The sequence below is a fragment of the Anarhichas minor genome, unplaced genomic scaffold (genome assembly GCF_050575085.1).
Source record: "Anarhichas minor isolate MPS153535 unplaced genomic scaffold, ASM5057508v1 ptg000074l, whole genome shotgun sequence".
Taxonomy (NCBI): Eukaryota; Metazoa; Chordata; class Actinopteri; order Perciformes; family Anarhichadidae; genus Anarhichas; species Anarhichas minor.
Genome location: NW_027466520.1, coordinates 476,562 through 494,710, shown reverse-complemented (window position 1 = coordinate 494,710; position 18,149 = coordinate 476,562). Strand labels below are relative to the sequence as shown.

Sequence of the window (18,149 nt, the reverse complement as noted above, 5' to 3'; positions counted from 1 at the left end):
TGCAGCGTCCAATCACATGACTGATGAACAATGAGGGGGCGTGTCGGCCGTTAAAACACTTCCTGGAAGTCTGTTCTCGTGGGTCCTCGCTCATGGCTCCTCAGAGATCCCTCCTCCCTCCTCGATCCTCGCTCCTCAGAGCAGAAATAAGAGCTTTGGAACGGCTGTCAATATGGTGGCGCAACTCCCGGTTCGATCCTCACTTGAACCGGAAGTTGGAAATTACAAATAAGAGACTATTATATGATATACATTATTATATTATACAGAATATTATTATATGATAAATATATTATTATATTATACTGAATTCCCTGTCAGGGTGACTAAAATAAGATGTTGTGACGTGTTTATCAAAGTGTTATTTACTGCTTTTTTCATGTTGGAATAAAGGTTAAATATTTAACTGCAAAGTAGTAATACGTGTTTGATACCTTAATTTTTTTGCATTAAATCATTCTGGGATGTTTTCTGGAATTGATCTAGACCTAGAACATTTTCCACCAGCCGCCACTGTGCACACATCACATTACACAGTGTACTCAACTAGTCCTACATTAAAATGCATGTGCAAACACCTGTTTTAAGGATGTTCAGGCAGGTCTTGCACTATCTTGCAAAATATAGTTTCAGTTGTGGTCAAAAGATGCATATTCATATATTCATTTATTTATATAATCTAGTTAAATTTCAAACCTACTGACACAACAGCAAACCTGGTACTGCAGGATTTGTTATAGAACTACAAACGCCACAACAGAACTACAGAAAACGTTTTGATTACGTCAGTAAACAACGACGGACCTGACACACATATAAAGATATATTTCTTTATTTTTTTGTAGAAGGAAAATGTACTTAAAACGTGTGCCCTGTACTGTCTTATACGATTGTTAGAAACGTATTAACAACATCAGCTTTATTACATAAAATGCATTTTACTGTAAAAAAAATTGCATCAGACGTTCTGAAAGGACCCCGTTGTGTGAGTCACGCGAGAGACAAACCCCGTTTTTATTTGTCAGCGGATATAAATATGTAACTGACATCTTGTTTTAAATATATTTGATTTCCCACCTACATGGCATAAACGGAACACATTTTAATGTAATAGTTAATTGTAGGAAAAGAGAAATAGCGGTTTTCAGTGGTTGATCAGGCATTCGCCGGAGCCGCCTCATTTCATTCCCTTTTCATTCAAGATGGCGGGTGACGAGTCCGGTACAACGCTTGGTCAGCCCCATCTGGCCAGACAAGACCTTCATTCTCTTGTAAGTGTCAATTTAACGGCTTTTTTAAAGCTTTGTGTATTCCGTTGTTTTGTCAAAATGGCGCCACACAAACGGTGTGACATTCGTAGCCGTTAACGGTCGCCGGTGCTCCGCCGCTACCATCCGGCACGTGATGGCAGGCCCGGTGTAGCGCGAGCTAATACAACCGTTAATAACGTTAACGTTACAAAGGATTTAAATCCTACTAACATGTCCAACTGAAACAAACGTTTGAATGTATAACATGTATTTACAGCGCCGTAACAGTCGCCATCTTTGTTCCGTGTCAGTGATGTGAGCTTAACCTCTGATTGGTCGGAAACGTTAGCATCATTTGCTATATTTCAGTAAAATCTATAGAAATGTCAATGGAATAATCCCAATTTTTGGCTGGTTTTCATCTGTTTCATACCAACATTTGATGCAGTTATTTCATAAAATATGAATATTAATGCTAGTAATGATATTAGCAGAATATAGTTACCTCCCTTTGGTGATTTTATTTTAATCAGCAGATAATAATATGCTTCAAGTAATTCTTAATTTTTTTCGAAATGAAATGTCAATTTAAAGTCTGGTGGTACTAAGTGATAAGAATGATATATAAAATATATTCAGATACGTCTTTATTGATCTCCAGAGGGGAGGTTCAGGTTACAGTACAGACGAAGAAGATATTTATTCTAGTTGCATGTACCTCTTATTATTTATTCATTATCTTCTTCGTCTGTACTGTAACCTGAATATATATATATATATATATTTATTATTATTATAATAATAATAATATATATATATATATATATATATATATATATATATTTATTTATTATAATAATAATATATATATATATATATTTATTTATTATTATTATAATAATAATATATATATATTATTATTATTATAATAATAATAATATATATATATATTATTATAATAATAATATATATATATAATTATTATTATAATAATATATATATATATATATATTATTATTATTATTATAATAATAATAATAATAATAATATATATATATATATATATATATATTATTATTATAATAATAATAATTAGAGCAGTTAAAGACAGTGTTACGGGGTAAAGTGACAGTGAGTTAGCTAGTATCATGTAAACGGAGTACAGTGGAATTATATATAATGTGGTTAAGTAATGATACTTGGTGTTGATATAATAATATAAATCAGAATCAGCTTTATTGGACATGCGTACATACATAGAATATACAAATAAACAAGAAAAACAAGGACATTAAAGACATCACAGCAGATTAACTACTATGTACAATATAAATATATATCCAAAAGTATGTATAAAAGAACAATAACAATGGATAAAATGTTATATAGTTCATAATGTAGTGAGATAATATGACATATTATGTGATATTTAAGTTTACTCTGCGTGTCCACTCTCAGAGTCGGTGTTTGTCGGTCTGTATGCCGTCTCTTTGTTTCTATCCACCTCCAGGATTAAAGAGAGCCGCTGTGCTCACACTGTGTTGTGTTTCAGTGTGCGATGAGCCACTAATGTGACTTGTTCTCTCGGCAGGATGTGTCCACTTTGACGCCTCTCTCTCATGAGATCATCAGCAGACAGGCCACCATCAATATCGGTACGTAAAACAAACAAATGCTGATCAGATGGAACCAGGAGCGCTGCCGGTTTTTGAACGTCTCGTCTTCCTTCTCTCCCCAGGCACCATCGGTCATGTGGCCCACGGGAAGTCCACGGTGGTGAAGGCCATCTCTGGTGTTCACACCGTCAGGTTCAAGAACGAGCTGGAGAGGAACATCACCATCAAGCTAGGATATGCTAACGCTAAGGTAAGAGGATTTAATCTGCACCTTCCATGACCTCGCGTTGTACGATGAGCCGAGTTTGGTCAGGATCTTTTATTCATGCTGTCACAATGCAAACAATGTTGTGTTCATAACCGTTGTAAACTGGATAGAAAACAAAGAAGACTTCTCATTGAGAACCAGAGCGCTGAACATTTTGAAACTTCTGTTCTTTCTTTCATATTAGCCTTCCCTCCGATTTCCTGATTTTTTTTTTTTTTTTTTTTTTTTTTTTTTTTCCCTTTCAAGTAAAACTTTGAACCCTCACTCGTATAACATGGTCCCTTTAAATAAAATAAGATGTATAAATATCACGTCCATGTTTCTGCAGGTATATAAGCTGGACGACCCCAGCTGTCCCAGGCCAGAGTGCTACAGGTCGTGTGGCAGCAGTACTCCGGACGAGTTCCTCTCAGACATACCCGGAACCAAGGGCAGCTTCAAACTGGTCAGGTAAGACTGGAGGGGGGAGGGGGGGGGGAACAGAGAGAGAGTTAGAGATGGAGAGAGAGATAGGGGGGGACGGAGGAGAGAGAGAGAGACACACAGAGAGAGAGATGGAGAGAGACAGACAGAGAGGGGGAGAGAGAGAGACAGACACACACACACAGAGAGGAGGAGAGAGAGCGGTCGTGTCCCTACAGCACAGATATATAACTTTGTTTTCTGTTTCACTGTAAAATCATTTTTCCTCAGTGTGACTTTTTTCCCCGTCTGTCTCTCAGACACGTGTCCTTTGTTGACTGTCCTGGTCACGACATCTTGATGGCGACCATGTTGAACGGAGCCGCCGTCATGGACGCAGCCCTCCTGCTCATTGGTAAGCCCCCCCCCCCCCCCCACACACACACACACACACACACTTTTACTGCCTGTTTCAGAAGTCATCTGACTGTCTCTTCTCGTCTCTCTCTTCTTCCAGCGGGTAACGAGTCGTGTCCTCAGCCCCAGACGTCGGAGCACCTGGCGGCCATTGAGATCATGAAGCTGAAGCACATCCTCATCCTGCAGAACAAGATCGACCTGGTGAAGGAGAGCCAGGCCAAGGAGCAGTACGAGCAGATCCTCTCCTTCGTGCAGGGTGAGTCAGCATCAACATAAACTCTGTCAACGAACATCCCAAAAAATACATCAAATATGAAAATTCATGTTTAATTGTGGGAAATACAAGCTACCACGTAGCGCTCAGCATCGCGCTGGAACCATCACCACCTTTAAGATGTTTGAGTAGTACTCGCTATCATCCAACATTTGTACTTTATAAACAGAAAACATCTTTTATATTGTGAAGTTTACTGCAAATGACGTTCACCTTGGTCTTTCTCCAAACTCTGTGTGTGTGTGTGTGTGTGTGTGTGTGTGTGTGTGTGTGTGTCCCCCTACAGGCACGGTGGCAGAAGGTGCTCCCATCATTCCCATCTCAGCTCAGCTGAAGTACAACATTGAGGTGGTTTGTGAGTACATCGTCAAGAAGATCCCGGTTCCCATCAGAGACTTCATCTCAGAGCCCCGACTCATCGGTAACAAACACAGACTCTTCTTTTCTCACTTTGTTGTCGTGCTTTCATTTCTGAGAATACTTTCTGTGTTTCAGTCATCAGATCCTTTGACGTGAACAAGCCGGGCTGTGAAGTGGACGACTTGAAAGGAGGCGTGGCCGGAGGAAGCATCCTGAAGGGAGTCCTCAAGGTGACATATCTTCAATCATGGTGGATCTTTGCGTTATTATCTGGCTGAAGAAAAATGACAGAGAACACACCGGATTAGGGCAGATTAAATAACATGTAGCTTCTTCACCTCCTCCTCTTCCTCCAGGTGGGTCAGGAGATCGAGGTGCGACCGGGTATCGTGTCCAAAGACCACGAAGGGAAGCTGATGTGCAAACCCATCTTCTCCAAGATCGTCTCTTTGTTTGCCGAGCACAACGACCTGCAGTACGCTGCACCGGGAGGCCTCATCGGTACGTAGAGCTGGCTTCTGGTCCAAATCGTACTGAACTTAATGAAGCAGAACAGTGGATCAAACACGTAGTCTATCAAATTAAACTGTGTGTGCAGGTGTGGGCACTAAGATCGACCCGACGCTGTGCCGGGCGGACCGTATGGTCGGTCAGGTGCTGGGCGCCGTCGGAGCGCTGCCCGAGATCTTCACCGAGCTGGAGATCTCCTACTTCCTGCTTCGGAGGTTGCTGGGAGTCCGCATGGAGGGCGACAAGAAGGCCGCCAAGGTGAGGCCTATGCCGTGTTCACACCGAGTAGATTACATACAAAGTCTACGCACAGACGCGACGACACTGGAGTGACGCGTATTTCCGACGGGGTGGTGCTGTCGCATGACGCTGCGGCGTGATAGCCTATCAGCGTTGAGATGCTCCTTTTGACATAACACAATGACCCCAAATGGTCCCGGATGATGCACCTTTATGCAGCGTGGACCATGCACCTCAGGCCTCTGAAGTGAACTAGTGTCTCCTTGTCCCCTCAGGTCCAGAAGCTCTCTAAGAATGAGGTTCTGATGGTGAACATCGGCTCGCTGTCGACGGGCGGTCGAGTCAGCGCCGTGAAGGCCGACCTCGCCAAGATCGTCCTCACCAACCCGGTCTGCACCGAGGTGGGAGAGAAGATCGCTCTGAGTCGACGTGTGGAGAAGCATTGGCGGTAAGAAGAAGTCTGACCACAGCAGTGACTTACACCTTTAGGGTTTAAGTTGTTATGTGTGACCTGAAGGGAAACGATGGCTGCTGTTGTTCACCGTTTATTTATGTGGATATCAGCACAACACGTCACTCTTCCACAGGTCTGGATCAGTGTTTTTCAACCTTTTCTGAGCCGCGGTACATTTATTACATTAAAAAGATCCAACCAAAGAAGTTACAAAATGACACATTGTAGCATAATACAGCAAATATGATGACAATTTAATGACAAGTCTCTGAATGTGTTGAATCTGGTTCTGTTTAGACACACACACACACACACACAGATGCTCTAGATATTGGAAGATGAATGATTAATTTACTCGGCCCATTAATCTGCCAACCGTCTTTGTTTCTGCTCCAAACTTCCGTTATCATATCAACCTTTATAAAAATGTACGAAGGATGTTTAACCTCACAAGGGACAAAAGGCTCCAGATGTTTGTTATTAGAAAGCAAAGAGATCTGTATTTCTGAATGAACTCTGATTGGCTCCTCCCCTCTTTGTTCCTCAGTCTGATTGGATGGGGGCAGATCAGGAGGGGCGTGACCATCACACCCACAGTGGACGATGACTGAGGAGGAAGCAGGACATCACAAACCATCACACTCTTCTTCTTTTGTTTTGGGTTTTCTTTTCTTTCTTTTCCTTCACAAGGAGGAAGGAAGGAAGGAAACAGAAGAGGACACATCAGGGTTTGAAAGATGCTTCCTCCCTCTGTTCCTCTTCCTCAGCAGCAACGTGAGGAGGTCCAGCTCAGCCTTTCTACCTGCTTTTTTTTGTTTTTTTTTTGTTCCTGCAGAAGAAGAAGAGCGGAGGAGGAGGAGGAGGTTCACGTTTCAAAGTGAAACCTGGAGTTCATTCAGTACAAATGATTTCAGTCTAATCTAATAAAATACATTTGGAAGAAATGTTTGGTTTGATTTTGTTGCAGCTGAAACATAAACATGAACCTTTAAAAGGATTTCATGCTCGTTGAGTCAGAATTAGACCGCCGTCTTAATTACAGACGTGTAATAAGTTTAAACCGTTTACATCAAATCCTTCTTGAACAGATTTAACAACTGAAGAGGTTTTTATTTCTGATGTGATTTCAATCTGAACTACTCTGATTGTTTATTAAAGCAGAAATATCAAACATTTCTTTAGTTCCAGCTTCTCAGATTAATAAATAATGTGAAGCTTCATTAGTAAATTGTGACTTTTACTATTTTCTGACATTTTAAAGAACTACGACGTCCTGATGGTTTAGTTTTATTATCACGTTATCACGACCACATAATGAACGGGTTAGTGAAGAACTCGAGCATTACTTTAAACGTTTGTTACATTAACATGTAGGTCTGTGTGTTTCTACTGCCTTTTTTCAGGTGCCAGTTTATTAGGTACACCTAGTAAAACTAGTCCTGCAGTAAATCCTCCTTTCAAAGGTTTTATACTGAAAGATTCTTTTATTTATTCTGTCATTTAACATTTAGCCTTGCTGGTATACATGGCTTGGACAAAATAACAAACACCTCATAGTATAATGTAATATTTATAAACCGATAAGACTCAGAGGGAAGGAAATATAAAACATTCATTCTGCATAGTGAGTGTTTTAACTTTATGTTTTTACATTCTGAGGGAACAAAGTACTTCTACACTGTGGTACAACTACTATTACTAAAGTTCTATGTACTTCTTACAGTACTGTTTAAAAGACAAAGAAGAAGAAGGCTCTAAGGATCAAAAGAGTCCTCGCGCAGATCGATGATGATAACGTCAACATTTACTGAAGGTGGTGCCGCACTTCCGGGATGGTTCACCTGACAAGCACGGGACGTGACGTCATCAAGGTGTTAAAAACTGAAGTCCAGAGTCAGTCGGAGAGGAAGCAGCGCGAGGAGACCGCTTAAAGTAGAGCTCTGTGACTTTACTCAGTTTGTGTATTATTATCTCTACGAACAAACGGACCGTGAACGCATCACCGTGACGACCAACTGATACAAACACTCGAGTTTTTATTATTATTTATTTATTGTTTTGCAGCTCTTCACACCTGCACATGGAGTCTGCAGGTGAGATTCATTCTTCTGTAAAAATAATAAATATGAAAGTATCATGCATCGTGGTTTTAGTACATGTACAGTGCTGTACATGTTCATATACTGTAGTAAATGTACAACTGAAACCTCACAGTGATTTCTGCCACTTTCTGTGTAGAAAAATTATCTCAACTTCAGATCCATAATAATTCATATTTTTATCTGTGAAACAAAACACCGTTAAAAGTTTCAATCTTAAAAAAAATCTTAAAATCCCTCCATCTCTCTCTTTCTCTCCCTCTCTCTGTCTCTCTTTCTCTCTCTCTCCCTCCCTCTCTCTCTCTCTGTCTCTCTCCCTCCCTCTCTCTCTCTCCCTCTCTCTCTCTTTCTCTCTCCCTCCCTCTCTCTCTCTCTCTCCCTCCCTCTCTCTCTCTCTCTCTCTCTCTCCATCTATCTGAAGACATTGAGGACGTTTTAAAGGATGAAGAAGATGTGTTTTGGTTTGTGAAACGTTTGTTGTCTGTCCTCTCATTGGTCAGAAGGTCAGCGGGGGCGAGACGGCGGCAGTCTGAGGCGTTCCCCTCTCGACCTCATCATGAACCAGATCCGCAGGAAGCGCACGGCCTCGGACAGGAAGCCGCTGGGACGCTTCCTGTCCCGAGACCGGACGGGGATCCCCGAGGACCGGGAGGAGAGAGGACACGGCTCAGGTGTGATTGGTGCCGGTTCACCGGGACACTCTGCTCCGTGTGGGCTGTTCACACTCTTACATGGTGCATCCATCCCTCTGATGTGAACCTGGACATGAACTAGTTCCTGTAGACAACAAGGTGGAGGAATAATAACAAGAGACTCTGTGCAAGAAATGCATTCAGAAGACCAGCTGAAGCTAAAATCAGAAGACACTGTACACTGTATATAAATATATATATATATATATATATATATACAGTATATATACAAGATATTTACACACCTGCCTCACTGTCTGCCCGTCTTCTATTGTGAACAAACAGCTGATAGTGTTGCTTCATATATTAAAGACATAACTTGTATGTGGACTAACTAACTAACTAAAAAAGGGTTAGATATGACACGAATACAACTGAGCAGAGAATGAAGCCTTGTTAGGTTGAGATGTTGTGTAATGTGTGTGTGTGTGTGTGTGTGTGTGTGTGTGTGTGTGTGTGTGTGTGTGTGTGTGTTTCAGGCGTAGTCGAGGCGGCGGAGGGCGAGCGAGACGCCGGCTGGGGTCGAGTGTGTGTTTTCCTGCAGAAGTTGGGGAAGAAGGGCGACAGCAGCAGCCTCAGTCTGTCTCACTGCGACCTCACTGCCACTGACCTGCTGGAGTTAGGTGATTATTATGTCAGTTTATTTACAAGCTTTGTTTTTCTAAAAGAATGTGCATGTTTTGTACTATAACAATACATTTAAATATATAGATGACCGGCACAGTTTAGTGTTTTCTACAGTCCCACTCTTCACTACAGCGATTCTTACCCCATAGCAAAATAAATTGTCTTTACAAAGTTTGTTCGTTCTTTAGTAAACACAGACTGAGATTAGTTCTTGATTGAGCTTTAATAAATATATATGTTTTTGGTTCCCGGTCCTCTTCAGCGACGTTGCTCCAGTTCCTCCCTCAGCTGGAGGAGGTGGACGTCTCCTGGAACGAGCTGATTGGCGGATGTCTGACAGCGTTGACCTCTCACCTCCAGCATGTGGGCGGGATCAGAGCGCTGAGGCTCTGCAGCTGCAGGCTGAGCGCCGACGACGTCGCTGCGCTGGGTGATAAATGAAGTCCAGTCAGAGCTCGGGAACGTTCTTCTACACTCAGATCCTAAATCTGATGTGACTTGTCTTCGGTATAGAAATGATCAACAAAACGTAGCTCTAATACTTTAATACTTTAGTTCGTTTATATTAGAGCGTGTCGTCTGCATACAACTGTGTCTCCACACCATCACACTCAGATGGAAGAGGAACAACAGGGGTCCTAAGATGGAACCATGCGGCACGCCCATGAAAGTGCACCAGTGGCTCATGGGATATGTAGTTTGTGAATGTGAACAAAACATGTATTTTATTTCAACCTTGATAGGCGTGTTGAATGTTTTTTTTTAGCAACCGGGACATAATTTGATCACCATTTAGAGTCTGTATCAAGTGAGTTACAGCAAACATTTGGTCGATTAAGCAATTAGACAAACAACTAAAAAAATGAATGTGCAGCTATTCTTAGAATCGATTTATCATTCCAGCTGTTCGACTTCAGCTTCAAAGAAAAGAAACAAGTGGATTTTATTGCTTTCTGTTGCGTCCGTGCAGGTGAAGCTCTCGGCTGCGTTCCTCTCTTGGAGATCCTCGATTTGTCCTGGAACGGTGGCGTCGGGGGCGGCGCTTTGCAAGGCCTGCTGGGTAAACTTCCCCCTCCGCTGAGGGAGCTCCACCTGGTGGCCTGCCAGCTCACTGCAGCCGATGCCACTGCACTGGGTACTGCCTTTAAACCCATGAATACTATCATAAGGAAGGACTATCTTACATTTCCCACAATGCCACGGGAGAGAACACCAACAGAACCTGAGTTCCTCTGACATCCTCCACTCTGTATATGTTGTGTGTGACCCATTCTGTCCCATGTCTGTCTCTCTCAGGAGGGATAGTGTCTGCTGTCTCCAGACTCTGTGTGCTGGACGTCTCCTGTAATCCTCAGCTCACACAGGAGGTTGATGCTGCCGGCTTCGTGGCGTTGGCCTCCTCGCTCTCTCACGCCGTCGGCCTCGCCACGCTCAGACTACAGGCCTGCGGTCTGAGGCCGGACAGCCTCGAGGCTCTCGGTAGGAGCTGACACACTTCAATCAAACTTTATTAGTACAGCACCTTTCACGCTGGTTTGTGAAGTTCAAAGACAGGCCGAAAATACGACGGTACAAGTGAACCGAGTAAAGTTCAGCACCAGGTTTCTCTGCTTCTTACCGTTTCTACTTTATCTTATGAATCAACAGGTGTCTACAAATCTACACCGCCGCACCAATTTCTGCCATTTCCTAAATGGCCGCACGAGATGTCTTCTTAGCTTCTCTCAGTGACGCCGTATATTTGACATTCATATATTTCTTCAAAGCTTCATGCAGCACATTTAGATTCCACATGCTCGTATCAACTCTGCAGAATTAGATGGTATTTACACCCACAGACACCTTTTCTTTAACTTAGCTTTTGCACAATTCATCCTTTTACAAACTTGGATGAAGATGAAAACGGCAGGAACATAAATGAAAACCTCTTTTGAGTTTTTTATACATTTATGTTCGATCTTGATGAAAACGAACAAGAGTGTGGTTTATTTATTCCCCCCGTCACTGTCCTGCAGGTGGTTCGCTCCGCTGCCTCCCCTCAGTGCGAGAGTTGGACCTGTCCTGTAACAAGAGTCTGGCTGGAGGCCTGGACCGCCTCACGCTCCACCTGGCTCACCTCACACACCTGGAGAGCCTCGACCTCCACCTGTGCCATCTCACCCGCTCCGACCTGGAGGCCCTGAGTGAGTAGGTGTGTGTGTGTGTGTGTGTGACTGACACAATTGAGTGTGTGAGGTCATCTGTCACGTGACCCCCCCCCCCCCCCCCCCCCCGTTGTCTCCAGTCCAGGTACTTCCCTCTCTGGCGGCGCTGACGCAGCTCGACGTGTCGTCCAATAAGGAGGCAGGGGGTGTGGCCCACCAGCTGGTCGCCGCCCTCCCTCTGACACAGATGAGGCGTCTGCCGCTCAACAGCTGCAGCCTGAACCAGGACTCCTTTACTGCTCTGGGTACGCACAAATACTACTGATACTCCTAGAGCTTGTACTACAACTACTGCCAGTAGTGCTGATGCAGCTGAAGCTGGTGCTACAACTACTATGAATACTAATACTGCAGGGGTAGAAGTATTCAGATTGTTTACTTCAGTAAAAGTGTCAAAAGTCCTACATTTTACCTTCGTAAAAGTACAGAAGTATGAGTAGAACAATGTACTTAAAGTTTCACAAGTACTCGTTATGCAGAAAAATAGCTTTTGATTTATAAACATATTATTGGATTCTTTTTACTGATGCGTTCATGTGTAAATATCATTTTATTGTTGCAGTCGTTCGAGATGGAGCCAGTTTTAAGAATTGTTGTTTCGTTTATAACAAATATTTTATAAGACGATCGTATGATTTGAACGGAAAACTGTGATTTTTAAAGTATAACTGTCAAATATCAATATTTCCTTCTGAAATGGGAATACTCACATGATAGTACCTCTAAACTGTGCGCTTGTACAAATATAGCAAGTTACTCTCTACCACTGTACTTCTGTCAGTACTATGAAAAACTACTACTGGTACTACAGCTACTTCTGGTTTGATTGCTGCTTCTACTACAACTGCTTCTAATAATAATATGACTGTAATGTAATACACCATATTATTATAATATTAAAAAAAAATATTTATTTTATATTATTTAAATACACGAGACCCCAAAAAAACGCACAAAAGCAAACTACCAACAGAAGGAAGAAAGAAAACTTCACAAAAAGAAGATTCTAAACGTATTTAATCATTTTCTAATGCAGACCTGACGGACAGGATTCCTGTTTCACTTTATTCATATTTAAAACAAAGTGTGTGTGTGTGTCTCAGTTGGCTCTTTATTACATATGAAGTACTGTGTGTGTGTGTGTGTGTGTGTGTGTGTGTGTGTGTGTGTGTGTGTGTGTGTGTGTGTGTCAGCTCTGGCCGTGCCGTACCTGCGCAGTGTGGACGTGTCCTGGTGTAAAGTGGTGGGAGGACGTTTAGCTCTGCTGCTGGACACTTTGCAGCCGACAGTCGTCCTGGAGCTCAACCTCAGCAGCTGTGAGCTCACCACTGAGGACCTGCTCCACCTGGGTAACACACACACACACACTAACACACACACACACACTAACACACACACACACACTAACACACACACACACACTAACACACACACACACACTAACACACACACACACACTAACACACACACACAAACACACACACACACACACACACTAACACACACACACAAACACACACACACACAAACACACACACACACAAACACACACACACACACACACACTAACACACACACACAAACACACACACACACACAAACACACGCACAAACACACACACACACTAACACACACACACACTAACACACACACACACACTAACACACACACACACTAACGCACACACACACACACTAACACACACACACACACACACTAACACACACACACACGCACACACACACACACACACACTAACACACACACACGAACACTAACACACACACACACTAACGCACACACACACACACACACACGCACACATACACACACACTAACACACACACTAACACACTAACTAACACACACACACACTAACACACACACACACACACACTAACACACACACACACACACACTAACACACTAACTAACACACACACACACTAACACACACACACACACACACACACTAGCACACACACACACACACTAAGGAGGAAGAAAGTTCATAAAATCACAAAAGCCTTCAGTTGAAAGTCATAACGCTGAGACTTTCACCTGACCAAAGCCATAGTTCTGTCCTGTGAAATATAAAACCTGGATTGACAAAGCGACCGATAAACGCTGAAGCAGCAGAACCTCTGAACGGTTTTATTCTTGGTTCTCGGTCCAGCTGCCGTGTGCAGCCGCGGCGGCCTGTCCTCTCTGCGGACGTTGGACGTTTCCTACAACGGCTCCGTGGGCGACGCCGGCTGGTCCGCCCTGTTCTCAGCGGGAGGCCCGGCCTCGCTGCAGGACCTAGACCTCAGCCTCCGACCTTTGACCTCCGCCTCCTGCTCGGCCTGGCTGCCGGCGCTGCTCGGCGCTCTGCCCCGCCTCCCGGCGCTGACCCGCCTAGCGGCGCAGCGCTGGACCGTCGACTCTCGGGACCGACAGCGGCTGAACCGCTGCCTGAGGAAGAGGAGCGTCCTGCTGGAGTGGGACGCGGCATCATCGTCATTTGAGGCGACCAATCAGGAGAGTCCTGAGGAGAGTCGTTCTGAGAAGTAGAGGATCAAAAACCTGAAGATGATTATCTGATATCAAATATGACTAATGAAGAACGACGGAGTTAAAAGAACATAAGCAGCACTCAGAGATTTAATCAGACACATGACTGCGACTTTTAAAAAATCTGAGATTGAAAACATTTCAAATCAGGCAAAATGTTTTGCAAATTATTATTATAATTATTTCCAATTAAAACAACAACACATAAAGAAGTACAGAACACTACACTAAACTTAAAGAACTTACATTTAAATTAAAAGGCATTTCACAGAGTTATGATATTATTATGTCACCTGATTTATACCTTTTGTTATCACTCTGTAGCCCCGCCCTAAAGCATCCCCTGCTTTATGGTCTGTGTGACTCTAAATGGACCATAATGTACTAAATGAACATCATGCTGTATTGAAGAAGACTTGAAACTAGAGATTGAGACCATAAACTCATGTTTACAATGTTTACTGAGGTAATAAATCAAGAGAGAAGTAGAGTCATTTTCTCATAGACTTCTATACAACCAGAGGAGTCGCCCCCTGGTGGACACTAGAGAGAATGCAGCTTTAAGAGACTTCCGTTTTGGCTTCACTCGGCAGAACCGGAGGTTGCCACCTGGTATAAACGTGAGGTTGATGCCCAATAGAAAGCCATAAACCAAGGTGGCGACAGCTATAATGCTGAACTCCAGGCATTAAAACTGTAGTCCACAAACCAATGGGTGGCCTCACGGTGACTACATTACCTTAAACAGAATGAATGAAAAGCAAAGACCACCAGGTGGAGCTGTGAGCTACGGGACGAAAGTACATCTTTAGACGCTTTGTGACAAGTCGATTTGTAGCATTTCTTTTGCTGTTTTAGCCTCGAGGAATGGATTAGGTGATGTGTTTATCTGCTGTAACCCAAGCTGCAATTTTCTGCCTTGTCTCTGAAGTTTAAAGTAAAAAATAATACATATTATCTGAAAATATAAGTGTGAAAACAAGTATGTAAGCTCATCTGAAGACGAGCACACTTCAATGCAAAGAACATTGGTTCTTTATTTCCACAACGATAATTAACGTTTTGCCTTCAGTCGGACACGCTAACCTGATGTACCAAACAGTTTGTTACACAGAACCACCGGAGAAGCAGTAAAGGTTTGGAGTACCGATGCCCAGCCCCAGTTCTGATGCAACTAAATCACGCAATGCAAATATCTTTAAAATGTATGCTACTCACCTTCTATTGTTCTTTTGTTGGATATGATTCAATTGGCATTGTTTTAATGAAGTGGCAAAAATATATTAATTATATTAGTGTTTACACTGCGTGACTCTATATAACAACGTTTATAATGTCTGAGACACATGAGCCTTATGTCAGTGAGTATGTAGTTATGCATAAAGTAGAATTAGTGAACTGGTACATTATAAGTAAGATAGGTTTCAACTCGACACATTTGACAAACTGTCCAGACTGTGTCTAAAATCTCCCTATTCACTACAAAGTGAATGATATTTACAGTCCGAGTGTTGAGTGCAGCGTGTGTGAGCGCTGCTTGTGATCACCTTGTACCTGCATTATTAGCAAATATCTGACTTCTGTAATTCTGTAATGTAATATAATGCATTATAAAACATAAAACTGTTCAATCAATAATTGTTTTTCACATTCAATTCAATTCAATTAATTTTTGTTATAACCCAAAATCACAAATTACAAATTAGCCTCAGAGGGCTTTACAATCTGTACTCATGTGACATCCTCTGTCCCGGGACCCTCACATCGAAACAGGAAGAACTCCCCCAAAAAACCCTTTAACGGTTTTTGGGGGAGGTTCAAGCTTATGGATGTGTTGCTATGGTGATTTTGCCAAACTTGCTTCGTGGAACCGAAAAGCCTGATTTATGTAATCTTATCCTGAAAATGATCCGGCTAACTCAGTTAGCCAGGTACGAGGAACGGGGCCCTGGTGATTTCAAGAGCCAGGTTTGAATTAAGGACTGAAGCAACGTGACACGATTTATGTTTTAATATCAACATTTGAAATGATGACAAGATAACACAACATGTAAACAATACTGTTTCTGTTTTAAATTTACTTCTTTACTTAAGATTTCATTCAACTTTTCTTTTTTTAGCCAGCAAAATATCTCGCTATGATTGAAACATTAATTCACAAAACAAACAGAAATGTTTTGGGATACTAAACATATTAATTGCTTCATGTGACACTTCCAGGTGTGTGTGTTGCTCTTTGAGTGGTGGTGGTTGGGGGGGGGTTCACGCCTTCGTCATATTGGCAGTGACTACAGAGAGACAAGAGAGAGAGCGTTAGTGTTCCTGTGCACTCTTGTGTTCCAGTAGGTGTTGATACAACTTACGGTTCTTGGCCCATTCAGCCTCTGGATCCACGCAGACCGACCCCCCATGTGTGAAGAAACTGGGACAAATGAACAGAAGTGAAGTGAGATTTAAGTGTCTTATGCTCGTGTGCTTTGATGAGATGTATAAACTTACATGATGGCCTCCGGGCAGTGAGAGCTGGAAGATTGTTTTCGATACACGTCGCCGATCACTTTGCTGCCGATGTCAGCAGAGGAGACCTCAGTGCAGCACGGGAACCTTCTGCGAACGAGGCGTCCTGAGAAGGCCAGAAAGGAGAGAGAGAGAGAGAGAGTGAGTGTGTGTGTGTGTGTGTGTGTGTGTACTTTCATTCACTCATAGTAAATGGACTGTACTTGTACAGCACCTGTCTAGTGCTCCGACCACTCAAAGCGCTTTAACACCCATTGACATACAACAGCAGGTTCACTGGGCTCTAAATACACCGATGATACGAAACACAACACACACACACACACACACACACACACACACACACACACACACACGGGCCACAAATGAAGCAGGACGACAATAACTGAAACGTTAAATCTTTAGAATATGGGAGCAACAGACGACACACGGAGCCGTCCTCCACTAACAGCTAGATGTGGAATAATTATGACAAATAATTATAATTAGTCTCATCTCAACGTGTGGTGGTCGTTTGGTACTCACCGTTTCCTGCAAAGGACTGGACGCACAGACACACCGAGAGCAGGAGGAGCGCGATGGACAGGATCCTCGGGGACATTTTGAACGACGGGTTTCTCTGATCAGGCTGCGACCTCACAAGCCGACCGACCGTTGGACATTTATCGGCGAGCCGGGAGCGCTCGTCTTTCTGGGGGCAGCACTCATGACGTGTTTGTGTGGTCGTGGTGTGTTCACACCTCCGCCCCAGAGAACCTCTGTGCAAATTAAACCTCCCCCCCAACGTCTCTTTCTGAGAAACAACCCGACACACATCTGCACACACGCACACACACACACTTGTAAAAGTACACACCGGCCAACACACGGTGTGAAAAAGATGCACGGCCTGGTGGTTGATGTGCATGTTTATGTCAAACAGGTTGAAATTATAACTTTACTGGAAGTATTGCTAACCGGTAAGATGACTGTGAATTACGTTTCAATTTAACTCACATTCTGCAGTGCTGCGATGTATTCAGCTGTTTAAATACACCTACAGAGTGGAGTGCGTTGTGCACATGAACACCTGAATCGTGGCCTAAATGTTTCTTACTTTGAGGATATTATATCTATATATTGAGGACATTTTTCTACTTTATTGAGAGTAATCTAAAGCAGCCGATAACCCAAACCTGCAAAGCTCTGCAATGGAGCCGTGAAATGTGATAATCCTGAGTTTATGTTGTTATTGTTATTCTGCTGCTGAAAGCTACAAATAAATGATTTATGCATTCTTGTTGCTGGAAGAAAATTAAAATGATCAGATATCAGATAAGTTTCCCACACACTCTGCTCTGGAGGAAACACACACACACACACATAGACAGACAGACGCACACACACACATACAGAAATGCACACACAGACACACACACACAAACAGACAGACAGACACACACAGACACACACACACACATAGACAGACGCACACACACACATACAGAAATGCACACACAGACACACACAAACAGACAGACAGACACACACAGACGCACACACACACATACAGAAATGCACACACAGACACACACAAACAGACAGACAGACACACACAGACACACACAGACACACGCACACAGACAGACAGACACACACAGACAGACACAGACACACGCACAC

The 18,149-nt window shown here is 42.9% G+C and overlaps 3 protein-coding genes across 3 annotated transcripts; 2 read left to right on the top strand and 1 right to left on the bottom strand.

The window, feature by feature from the left end:
* The first annotated feature begins 1,140 nt into the window (after nt 1–1,140).
* On the top strand, nt 1,141–6,738 carry eif2s3 (eukaryotic translation initiation factor 2, subunit 3 gamma). The gene is made up of 12 exons (XM_076080531.1): nt 1,141–1,271; nt 2,842–2,905; nt 2,989–3,116; nt 3,463–3,584; nt 3,857–3,951; nt 4,054–4,212; nt 4,517–4,651; nt 4,726–4,820; nt 4,947–5,091; nt 5,189–5,358; nt 5,616–5,788; nt 6,342–6,738. Exons 1-12 carry the CDS (start codon nt 1,203–1,205, stop codon nt 6,403–6,405), a joined length of 1,419 nt encoding a protein of 472 aa, XP_075936646.1. The 5' UTR covers nt 1,141–1,202; the 3' UTR covers nt 6,406–6,738.
* A 1,136-nt stretch (nt 6,739–7,874) lies between these two features.
* lrrc31 (leucine rich repeat containing 31) lies at nt 7,875–13,970 on the top strand. The gene is made up of 10 exons (XM_076080797.1): nt 7,875–7,887; nt 8,394–8,564; nt 9,065–9,208; nt 9,475–9,642; nt 10,183–10,347; nt 10,509–10,691; nt 11,228–11,395; nt 11,497–11,661; nt 12,610–12,765; nt 13,594–13,970. The coding sequence occupies exons 1-10, from the start codon at nt 7,875–7,877 to the stop codon at nt 13,968–13,970; spliced, it is 1,710 nt and encodes a 569-aa protein (XP_075936912.1).
* A 1,996-nt stretch (nt 13,971–15,966) lies between these two features.
* On the bottom strand, nt 15,967–17,134 carry ccl34b.4 (chemokine (C-C motif) ligand 34b, duplicate 4). The gene is made up of 4 exons (XM_076080725.1): nt 17,013–17,134; nt 16,470–16,593; nt 16,334–16,392; nt 15,967–16,258 (listed from the first exon to the last, which is right to left on the bottom strand). Exons 1-4 carry the CDS (start codon nt 17,086–17,088, stop codon nt 16,233–16,235), a joined length of 285 nt encoding a protein of 94 aa, XP_075936840.1. The 5' UTR covers nt 17,089–17,134; the 3' UTR covers nt 15,967–16,232.
* Nucleotides 17,135–18,149: the final 1,015 nt, after the last annotated feature.